This window comes from Miscanthus floridulus, chromosome 17 (assembly GCF_019320115.1).
Source record: "Miscanthus floridulus cultivar M001 chromosome 17, ASM1932011v1, whole genome shotgun sequence".
Classification (NCBI taxonomy): domain Eukaryota; kingdom Viridiplantae; phylum Streptophyta; class Magnoliopsida; order Poales; family Poaceae; genus Miscanthus; species Miscanthus floridulus.
In genome coordinates this window covers 9,763,209-9,775,208 of record NC_089596.1, presented here as the reverse complement: position 1 = coordinate 9,775,208, position 12,000 = coordinate 9,763,209, and the positions used below count along the sequence as shown (strand labels likewise).

General features: G+C 53.6%; 1 protein-coding gene across 1 annotated transcript; it reads left to right on the top strand.

Annotated features, from left to right (window-relative positions):
* Nucleotides 1–1,428: 1,428 nt before the first annotated feature.
* Nucleotides 1,429–2,070, top strand: LOC136515189 (uncharacterized). The gene has a single exon (XM_066508857.1). The coding sequence runs from the start codon at nt 1,429–1,431 to the stop codon at nt 2,068–2,070; it is 642 nt and encodes a 213-aa protein (XP_066364954.1).
* Nucleotides 2,071–12,000: the final 9,930 nt, after the last annotated feature.

The window sequence follows — 12,000 nt, the reverse complement described above, 5'->3', positions numbered from 1 at the left end:
TATTCTGGGTGCATGCTTGGTTCTGTGAAAGAGGGGGGCGGGAGGGTTCGTTTTATTATGCTACTGTGTATCACCCTATGTTTCTTTCTGCAACCATATATGATATATGCATCATAGTTACCAGAATCACAGGAATAGATATACAATTTAATTTAAATATTACTGATTGGTATAAGCAGATGAAGGAAGGTACAAAGTAAAAAACTATAACCTCAGTAAAATTCCTGGTATCCAATCTACACATTGAAATGCGCACTAACCTTAAAGTATGTTGTGTGTATATGTTGAGCAGAGAGGCATGGCTAGCCGGCTTGTCGTTTGGCATGGATGAACAGCCGCAGGTCCTGTTGCCTGCTGGACCTCTTCGACCCTGTTTGTTTGAAGTTATCACCACTCTTTTTCAGCTATGAATGTTTTTCTCTTATAATAGATTAGCATAACAGTTTTTTTTTCCAGCCAGCGGAACAGAGATACCGCAGCAGGGTTTTCTGGGTCCGCCATGTGCCGTCAGCCGCACGAAGTCCTCCCGTCACACCAGATCAACGCGCTGGTCTGCTTGAGCCTTAGTACAATTTGAGGAAATCAGAGAAGGAAGAAGGAAAGGGCCTGGCCTAGGAGAGAAGGGGTTGTTGCTGACGCAGATCGAGAGATATAGAAGGAGGGGACGAACCTATTGTTGTCATGACGACGACGACGACGACGACTGGCGGGGTACTCGAGGACGATGGCGAGGTATTCGAGGATGACAGCGAGATATACCTGGGGCTTTGGGGGAGACCCATGGCCGACATGGCAGTGGAGATGAGGATGAGGACAGCCTCTAGTGGGCGCTTCCTGCCCCAAGTGCCATTGCTGCTGCCGCCTCTCCGCCATGGACCCGCCAGCGCAGCCGCCGGTAGGGCCGATCACCGCATCGGCGTGCCCCGCCTCTAGGGGAGAGAGAGGCGATGAAGCGCTCCGCAGGTGTAGACTCCGGCAGGGCCGGGAGCGGCATCTGTACGCGCTGGCGTCGGGGAAGCGACGGCGGCGGCGAGGCAAGATGCCTTTTTTGTTTTTGCAGCGAATAGATGGCCCGTGTTTTTGGCTGACCGGAATTAAACGCGGGAAGTGTTTGAATAAGTCCTGAGCCCGCTAATCTTAGTATGTAGAAGGCAGTTGGCGCCATTAGCGGCTGTGCTAAGAATGCGGCATGTCCCAGGGTGTTGGGATGGCAACAACCGATCACGAGCATGTCGTGATTATCTCAGTCATTTGTAACCATGTAATCCTGCATGTACTTCGTTTATTTAGTGAGAAACAATCAACAGAAAAGCTACCGCTTTGCAGCACCAAAACTGTGTGTCCACTTGTGTTTGCGTGCGTTCATCGTTCTCTCGTCGAGATCGGAATTTTGACAATTGGTATCAGAGCCCGGGTTCCGCCGTCGCCATGTCGCAGTCGCCATCCAAGAAGCTGCTGACGGGTGATGGCTCCGGCGAGAAGAAGCCACAAAAGAAGCCACAGCCGTCGCATTCACCACCACGTCGTCGTGGTCGCTCCCACAGCTGTCGCTCGCGCACCCGGGACGCCGGGTCACGCGTTGTAGAGCGCATCGTCGAGCGGCCGTCGACGAACGTCGCGTGGCCGATGTTGACCCGGACTAACTATCCGGAGTGGGCCCTAGTGATGGAGGTGAACTTCCAGACTCTCCGCGTCTGGGACGCCGTCCACCTTGGCATCAACAACGATCCCAACGATGACGAGTACCACGACGACAGACATGCAATGGTCGGACTCTTGCGCTCGGTGCCGTCCGAGCTCTGGAGCACTCTCGCCAGGAAGGGCACCGTGAAGGAAGCATGGGACACGGTCAAGAACCTGCGGATCGGCGACGAGCGTGCCCGCGACGCCAGCGCACAGCAGCTCCGCCGAGAATTCGGCGTTCTCTCCTTCAAGGAAGGGGAGACCGTCAACGAGTTCGGCGTCCGCATCACCACGCTCGCCTCCAACCTTCGCTCCTTCGGCGACAACATCACCGATGCAGAGGTAGTGAAGAAATTGCTGCAGGTGGTCCTGGATAGGCTAAGTTAGGCCGCTGTCTCTCTCGAGATGTTCCTTGACCTGAACAAGGTCACCATCGAGGAGGTGATCGGGCAGCTGCGTGTGTTCGATGAGTGCGCCAAGCCCAAGGAGGTCACAGACGCCATGGGGCGCCTGATGCTCTATGAGGAGGACTGGAAAGCCCGCCGCAAAGCACGCCGTGAGGAGGAGAGCTCCGGCGACAGCGCAGGATCCAGCAGACACGGAAAGCGTCGAGGGCACGGTCGCGGCCATGGGAGCGTAGGCACCTCATCGTGTGATGGCCGCGATGGCCAGAACGCGGGCGTTGGGAACGCTGGTGGTGGGATGCCACCACCCGACGATCGCTGCAAGAACTACGGCAAAACTGTCCACTAGGCCAAGGATTGTCGTGGTAGGAAGAAGGCCGCGGCCCACGTCATGTAGGCTGAAGAAGAAGAAGGAGCACTGATGTATGTTACGGCGGAATCCGATGTAATCACGTCGCATAGATCCGCTTCATCTTCAAGGCCGCCGCCGCCTGTTGTCAAACCACAGACCAGTGTCAACCTCGTCGAACGCAAGGTCCTCCTACACCTCAATAGCGAGGAGGAGAAGGAGGCCATGGGACCTCACCACTAGGTGCTCGACACCGGTGGGACGAACCACATGACAGGTTCACGGAACGTCTTTGCCGAGCTGGACACCGACGTCACCGGAACTATCAAGTTCGGTGACGGGTCGGTGGTCGACATCGAGGGAAAGGGCACTGTCCTCTTCGCCTACAAGTCTAGGGAACATCGTTGCCTTGATGGGGTCTACTACATCCCGCGCCTCACCACCAACATCGTTAGCCTCGGGCAGATGGATGAGGACGGGTTTAAGGTCGACATCGAGTCCGGCATCCTACGACTCTTCGATCTACAGCGACAACTCCTCGCGAAGGTGTACCGCACACCGAGCCAGCTCTACTACCTCGACATGAATGTCGTCGCCTCGGTGTGTCTCACCGCTCATGCCGGCGATGTCGCGTGGCGGTGGCACGAACGGTACAGGCACCTCAATTTCCAGTCACTACAGAAGCTAGGACGCGAGGACATGGTGCACGGTCTGCCCTCCATCGACCACGTCGAGCAGGTCTGTGAAGACTGTGTCTTGGCGAAGCAGAAGCGTACGCCATTTCCCCAGGCGGCGAAGTACCACGCTCGGGAGGAGCTTGAACTGGTCCATGGAGACCTCTGTGGGCCGATCTCGCCACCAACTCCAGCCGAGAATGTCTACTTCCTTCTACTCGTTGATGACATGAGCCGTTTTATGTGGCTCACGCTTTTGCGCACGAAGGCGGATGCGTCGGCGGCGATCATGGCGTTCTAGGCTTGTGCCGAGCACGAGACTGGCAAGAAACCGAAGGTGCTTCGCACTGACAATGGTGGTGAGTTCACTTCGGTTGAGTTTGGTGAGCACTGTGCAGGAGAAGGGATCCAACGCCATCACTCGGCGCCGCACTCGCCACAGCAAAACGGCATCGTAGAGCACCAGAATCAGATGATCGTGGGGACGGCCAGGAGCATCCTGCGCACCCACAGCATGCCCAGGCACTTCTGGGGAGAGGCGGTGCACACCGCGATCTACCTGCTCAACCGGGCGCCGACGAGTGCGCTCGACGAGATGACACCGTACCAGGCGTGGTATGGGAAGAAGCCGCATGTACACTTCCTCAAAGTGTTTGGGTGCATGGCCTACATCAAGCGTCTCCGCCCGCACATCAGCAAGCTCGACGATTGTGGGCAAAAGGTCATCTTCATCGGCTATGAAGACGGGTCGAAGGCGTACCGCTTCTACGACCCCAGCATGGAGCGTGTCCACATCTCGCGCGATGCCGTCTTTGACGAGGGCGCGCGCTGGGAGTGGGGTGAGTCATCAGCAAGCCCCGAGCTGGAGCCGTTCACCGTCGACTGTGAGTACCAGCTCGGGTGGGAACATCCGGAGCTTCGGTCCACGAGTTCGTCTTCACCTGTGCCAGCATCCCCGCGCACGCCAGAGGTACAGCCTGCGTCACCACCTCCAATTACTCCCAGCGCCTCCATGGAGGTGCAGGTCGAGTTTGTGACGCCGCTCACCACCGACGACAACCTCGACGCTGATGATGACGAGGATGTGGAGCACTGGTACAAAACGCTCGACAACATTCTGGCACGAACGCCGTGCCCAGGCTGGCTGACCGCGAGGTCGGGGAAGCCGAGCTGCACAACATCAGTGTGGAGGAGCCCAAGTCCCTGAAGGATGCAGGCGATGATCCAAACTAGACTGCCGTGATGGAGGAGGAGATGAAGTCGATCCACGACAACAACACTTGGTCGCTGGTGGAGTTCCCGCACGGACATCATGCCATCAGTTTGAAGTGGGTGTACAAAGTCAAGCGCGACAAGAACGGGAGCATCATCAAGTACAAAGCCTGCCTTGTCGCCAAGGGCTATGTGCAACGTCCCGGCATCGACTTCGAAGAGGTGTTTGCTCCCGGCGCTCGACTAGAGTCGGTGTGCTTGCTCCTCGCCATCGCAGCGCACTACGGCTAGGGCGTTCATCATATGGATGTCAAATTGGTGTTCCTGAATGGGGAGCTCTAGGAGGAGGTGTACGTCCAACAGCCCCCTGGGTTCGTCGACAAGAAGCACAAGCACAAGGTGCTTCGACTCCACAAAGCACTGTATGGACTCCGTCAGGCTCCACGGGCTTGGAACCAGAAGCTTGACGCCTTACTGATGGGGCTCGGCTTCACCCGCTGCATCAAACGAACATGGGATGTATACCCATGAAAAAGGAGCAGCGCGCCTGATCGTGGGTGTGTACATTGATGATCTAATCATCACTGGAGGTGATGCAGGTGCAGTGAGCAGGTTCAAGGCACAGATGATGAACACCTTCCGCATGAGTGACCTTGGGCTTCTCTCCTACTATCTTGGCCTAGAGGTGACGTAGGGAGCCCACAAGATCATGCTCCGTCAAGGTGCCTACGCCATCAAGATCCTCGAGAAGGCGAGGCTGGCGGCTTGCAATCCAAGTACTATGCCCATGGAGATGAAGCTGAAGCTACTGAAGGAAGGGTCGACACCGAGTGTGGATGCTACTGAGTACCGTAGCCTCATTGGGAGCCTCAGGTACCTGTGCAACTCTAGACCTGACTTGGCGTATGCTGTGGGTTATCTCAGTCGCTTCATGGAGGCACCACGTCAAGAGCACCTCGTCGCTGTCAAGCGCATCCTATGCTATGTGGTAGGGATGTTGCATTGGGGCCTGCACTACCATCTCGGAAGGAAGAATGAAGGCACTCCAAAGTTGCTGGGTTACTCCGATAGTGACCTGGCTGGAGACGTCAATGACCGAAAGACCACCAGCAACCTCATCTTCTTCCTTGCAGGTGGGCCGATTGCATGGCAGTCGGCGAAGCAAAAGGTAGTCGCGCTGTCTTCCTACGAGCCAGAATACATCGCGGCTGCAGGAGCTGCGTGCGAGGTAGTTTGGCAGGCATGCTTGCTGGCTGAGCTCGTCGGAGGAGCAGTCCTCACGTCCAAGCTCCAGGTGGACAACAAGTCCACCATCACATTGATGAAGAACCCTGTGCATCATGACCGGAGTAAGCATATTGATGTGAAGTTCCACTTCATCCGGGAGTACTACGATAGGAAGCTGATCAACGTCGAGTTTGTTGGCACTGAACTGCAACTGGGCGACATCCTCACTAAAGCGCTCGGGCGTGTTCGGTTTCAGGAGCTTCGAGGTGAGATCGGCATGAAGAATTTAGTTTAGTTGCTCTAGGACTTAGGAGGAGTTTGTTTGAATAAGTCCTGAGCCCGCTAATCTTAGTATGTAGAAGGCAGTTGGTGCCATTAGCGGTTGTGCTAAGAATGTGGCATGTCCTAGGGTGTTGGGATGGCAACAACCGATCACGAGCATGCCGTGATTATCTCAATCATTTGTAACCATGTAATCCTGCATGTACTTCATTTATTTAGTGAGAAACAATCAACAGAAAAGCTACCGCTTTGTAGCACCAAAACTGTGTGTCCACTTGTGTTTGTGTGCGTTCATCGTTCTCTCGCCGAGATCAGAATTCTGACAGGAAGGCCAAGGCGCTGCACGAACTAAGTGGGCACACGTATGAACAATTGAAGACACAAACAGTACCTAACAGTGCCTAAACCACGGAGAGAGCTTGTCGACAGAATATGCTTGGCAGTCCACCGAGGGGTATCCCGCGATGGTAGATTTGTCAGTGGAGGTGCGCATGATCAGGAACCGGATGGTGACACAGGGCGCAGAGACAGCGATTTAGATAGGTTCGGGCCATCTAATCGACGTAATACCCTACATCTTGTGTCTTTGTTGTATTGTATTGAATACATGATATCGAGTAGAGGACCCCTGGCTCTCCTTATATACTCTGGAGGGATAGGGTTACAAGTAAAGTATCCTATTTGGTACTATACAATGTCTTACGGTGCACGCCGAGTAGCGCCATGCACGCCTTGATCTTGTGGGCTGGGCCACCCCTAATGGTGCGGCCCATGTCTTGGGGGCCATACGCCCACAGCTAGTCTCTGAGCCTGATAGTAGGTGACATAGTCGCGTGGTGCCAGAGTTAGAAAGTAGAAAACCAACCGAGTAGGCAGCCAGTCCCCGGGCATAGCCTCGAGATGAGAACAAGCACATTCACCATAAGGTGAAGTGTGCCCACTTAGTCCCCGAGCCTGCTGGAAGATAAAGAATGAATCTTGTAGCAGGGTCAAAGGAAAAGAAGTCTGAAAGCTTACCAACATCGTCTGACATGCGCGTATCAAGACCTTAGACGTGCTGCCCAAGATCAGCACCCTGATCCGAATAGCATGGAGCAGCTTGTTAGCGCACCGATGAGACGTAGCAAGATCCGACCACCAAGGGAGCACCAAGGAGCGAGGAGTCCCCGGCGTTGCTGGCGATGTCCGAGCACCGAGGAGCGAGGAGTCCCTGACGTCGCTGGCGATGATCGAGCATCAAGGAGCGAGGAGTCCCTGGCGTCGCTGGCGATGACCGAGCACCGAGGAGCGAGGAGTCCTCGGCGTCACTGGCGATGACCGAGCACCGAGGAACGAGGAGTCCCCGGCATCGCTGGCGATGACCGAGGACCGAGGAGTCCCCGGCGTCGCTGGCGATGACCGAGCACCGAGGAGTCCCTGGCGTAGGTGGTGATGTCCGAGCACCGAGGACCAAGGAGTCCCCGGCGTCACTGGCGATGACTAAGCATCGAGGAGCGAGGAGTCCCCAGCGTCACTGGCGATGACCGGGCACCGAGGAGTGAGGAGTCCCCGGCGTCGCTGGCGATGACCGAGCACCGAGGAATGAGGAGTCCCCGGCATTGTTGGCGATGACCAAGCAACAAGGAGCGAGGAGTCCCCGGCGTCACTGGCGATGACCGAGCACCGAGGAGCGAGGAGTCCCCGGCATTGCTGGCGATGACCGAGCACCGAGGAGCGAGGAGTCCCTGGTGTAGGCGGCGATGTCTGAGCACCGAGGAGCAAGGAGTCCTTGGCGTCGCTGGTGATGACCGAGCATCGAGGAACGAGGAGTCCCCGACGTCGCTGGCAATGACCGAGCACCGACGAGTCCCCGGCGTAGGCGGCGATGTGCGAGCACCGAGGAGTCCCCGGTGAAGCTGGCGATGTGCGAGCACCGAGGAGTCCCCGGCGTCGCTGGCGATGACCAAGCACCGAGGAACGAGGAGTTCCCGACGTCGCTAGTGATGACCAAGCACCGAGGAGTCCCCGGCGTAGGCGGCGATGTCCAAGCACCGAGGAGTCCCCAGCGAAGCTGGCGATGTCCGAGCACCGAGGAGTCAGGAGTCCCTGGCGTAGGCGGTGATATCCGAGGAGCGAGGAGTCCCTGACGTCGCTGGCGATGACTGAGCACCGAGGAGCGAGGAGTCCACGGCGTAGGCGGCGATGTCCGAGCACCGAGGAGCGAGGGGTCCCCGGCGTAGGTGGCGATGTCCGAGGAGCGAGGAGTCCCCAGCGTAGGCGGCGATGTCCGAGCACCGCGGAGTGAGGAGTCCCCGACGTCGCCGGCGATGACCAAGCATCGAGGAACGAGGAGTCCCCGACGTCGCTGGCGATGACCGAGCACCGAGGAGCGAGGAGTCCCCGGCGTCGCTGGCGATGACCGAGCACCGAGGAGTCCCCGACGTAGGCGGCGATGTTCGAGCACCAAGGAGTCCCAGGCGAAGCTGGCGAGGTCCGGGCACCGAGGAGTCCCCGACGTAGCTGGCGACGTCCGTGCAGTGAAGTGTGCCCACTTACTCCTCGAGCACGAAGAAACCGAGCGCTGAGGAGTAACCGGCGTAGTTGGCGATGAAGCACGAGCGGCAAACAGTCCGATCAACTGGTCGGCGATGGAGTCCATGAACTGAGCGGTCTGACCAGTTGATCGGTGAGGAAGCCCGAGCACCAGGTGATTCGATCACCTGGACGATGATCCTGCAATACAAACATGTAGAACAGGTAGTATATGACGCACAAATAAATAAACTCCGGAGAAAAATCAGCAATGGTAATGAAACGGCGTATGCAGTTCAGCGATCAGTTGGCGTGAAAATATATTTATGTTTAATATAAACCGCCTGAACAGTTAGTGCGTAGCTGAGTCTCCAGCCCTAGCTAGCCCATAGTCCATAACGTCGAGCGCGAAGCCCATGCACGTGTAGGAGAAACAGGCGTCACCAAGGAGCCGCTGCCGACCACCCATAACGCAGAGGGCAGACGCTCGTGCATGTGTAGGGAGGAGCCGGAGACAGGGCCGTCTCTGGAGGCGTCCGAGCATCAACATGACTGTTTGAGGGTTCAGAAAATCGTTTGGAGAGCAAACATGGAGAAAACAGCTCGGAGAAATATCATGGCGATATACGGAGATTGGAGAATATTTAGAAGAATATTAAAACATGACTTAGCTTTAGACGGAGCGTCTGGTCGGCGACGTATGGCGTTATCTAGTCGGCGTTGACGGCGAGCACCTGGCGGGCGGTGAGTTGTTCGTGAAGGCGACCTCGGAGGTGGTTCCGAGATCGGATCTACTGTCGTGGGGGCTGACGTAGCCAGCAATGAATCGTTGTCGTGGACCAGCATAGATCTCCACGAGATTGATGACGAGAACGCGTTGTTGATTTGAGGTCTATCTGGCTCGCCATGGATCAAGCGCACACCCCTACCTGGCGCACCAACTGTCGACAGAATATGCTCGGCAGTCCACCGAGGGGTATCCCGTGATGGTAGATTTGTCGGTGGAGGTGCGCGTGATCAGGAACCGGATGGTGACACAGGGCGCAGAGACAGCGATTTAGACAGGTTCGGGCCGTCTGATCGACGTAATACCCTATGTCCTGTGTCTTTGTTGTATTGTATTGAATACATGATATCGAGTAGAGGACCACTGCCTCTCCTTATATATTTGGAGGGGTAGGGTTACAAGTAAAGTATCCTATTTGGTACTATACAATGTCTTGCGGTGCACGCCGAGCAGCGCCGTGCACGCCTTGATCTTGTGGGGCGGCCCACCCCTGATGGTGCGGCCCATGTCTTGGGGGCCATACCCCCACAGAGCTCCATTTTATTCGTGTTTGAGGAAGTATCTATATGCATGTAGGCTCTATTCGGCTGTTTTATAAGCCGCGTATGCTGATTTATACAGCTAATTTGTTGGGAGAGAAAAATATTATACCATGGCTGATAAGCCGTCTTATAATGGCTTACAGACTCTCCATCCAGTCAGAGACATGAATCCACAAGCTGCTGTGGTCAAAGCTCATCGGCATGGTTTGAAAGCTAACATGTTGCAACTGAAAGTTTGCCGGGCTGTTGGATAGAGTGTAAACTCGTAGTTCCAACTTCTTAACACTAATAACAATCGTCGATTTGAACATGGAATAGCAGGTATTCATCACGGGACCCTCTCTAATTGAGGGCACAGGCTCGGGCTGGACGGACTAGCAAACAGTGTGTGGTATTTAGGGGGCAAATATGACATTTTTTTGTAGGGGGCAAATATGACATTTTTTTGTCCATCTTGTGTTTATCCCCCGTTGGCATTGGTAATTTTGATTTGGAGGGAAAGAAAGATGACTTGGTGTCAAATACTATGTTGTGTGCAGCCTTAGGATCACATGTACACCTCTACATACGTCCCAGTCTGTGAATTGAGTGTAGCCGCTCACATGCATTATTAATTCGAGCTGCTACGGTTCAGTGCTGTCCGACGGTTCTGCCCGGGGCTGGCTATGGGCGAGGCCAATGTGATCTTCGCCCTAGCCAACCTTTTCTACTGCTTCGCCAACGTGATCTTCGCCCTGGCCAACCTGGTCTACTGCTTCGACTGGGCGCTGCCAGAGGGGATCAGGACATGAGCACGGAGGAGGCCAGCGTGCACACGTTCAAACCGAAGATGTCGCTGCTGGCGGTGCCACCAAACGACAGCAGCACCGCGCCGTACAGTGTAGCACTCGTCGCCACCGACGACGACTAAATAAGCGTGCCACTAGTTAGGGTTGTTGGGGACAAGTCATCATCATTCACTACGTAAAAAAACGATTTTTAGGGTGGCTCGTAATCCTTTATAGGAGCGGTTTTACCGGCCGCCTTTATGAAAGAGTGGCTACAAATCGATTTGTAGAGGCGGCTGGTGTTATCGGCCACCCTTACAAATCAATTTGTAGGGGCGACTGGATATTGAACCGCTCCTACAAATCAATTCCCATAAATCACGAAAAAAGAGAAAAAATAGCAATTTTTTTTAATCTTAGGAGGTCCCCACCAGTACACACACCCACTCTATCGTTGCAGCATTTTTTTACGATTTTTGCACACTTTGCGTCGGCCAGGTTTCGAACCTATAACCTCTCGCTCGCGTGTAAACTCCTCTACTACTTCACCTCACGATCACTTATGTCTATACTCCATTTTGGTTCTCCACATATTATACAAAACTGAGCATAAATTGATTATTTGAGGCCCTAAACTAATTCAAATGAAAAAGTTGTCAACTACAAAGTTTTATAACTTTTCGAGATCTACAACTTTTATTTTGGTAGTTTCTCCATCCGAGGCCAATTATAAAATTTGAATTTCAAATTTAAGAAATTCGAACGTAGTTTTCCATGACAAGATGATTTCAAATGAGAAAGTTATCAACTACAAAGTTTCATATCTTTTCAAGATCTATAACTTTCATTTTTACTCTTTGTCCATCCAAGGTCGTTTACAAAAATTCAAATTTCAAATTTTTGGAAATTCAAACATAGTTTTTCTTGACAAGGTGATTTAAAAACAAAAAGTTGTCAACTACAAAGTTTCATAACTTTTCAAGATCTACAACTTTCATTTTTACTGTTTGTCCATCCGAGGTCATTTAAAAAATTCAAATTTCAAATTTTTGGAAATTCAAACATAGTTTTCCTTGAAAAGATGATTTCAAATCAAAAAGTTGTCAACTACAAAGTTTCATAACTTTTCGAGATCTACAACTTTCATTTTGGTTGTTTCTCCATCCGAGATCATTTATAAATTTTGAATTTTAGTGCTTAATTTTTAATACTCGGTGTCTATTTGTAGGGCACTTCAATATTGAGCCGCCTCTACAAATCTGATTTGTAAGGGCGGCTGGATATAAAGCCGCCCCTACAAATCGGGCCATTTATAGGGGTAGCTGATAACACCGGCCACCCCTATAAATCCATTTGTAAGGGCGGCTTATTTGGCAATCATTTGTAGGGGCGGCTCAATATAGAGCCGCCCATACAAAGAAAGAAAGGCGTTGCTATAAATCGTTTTTGTAGTAGTGATTAGCGAGCTCACATTCACCGAGGCAGTAAAAGTTAAGGTCATCTTGTGGGTGGGCGTCAAGGAGAAGAGCATCGGACACAATATAATCTTGGATGCCATAGAC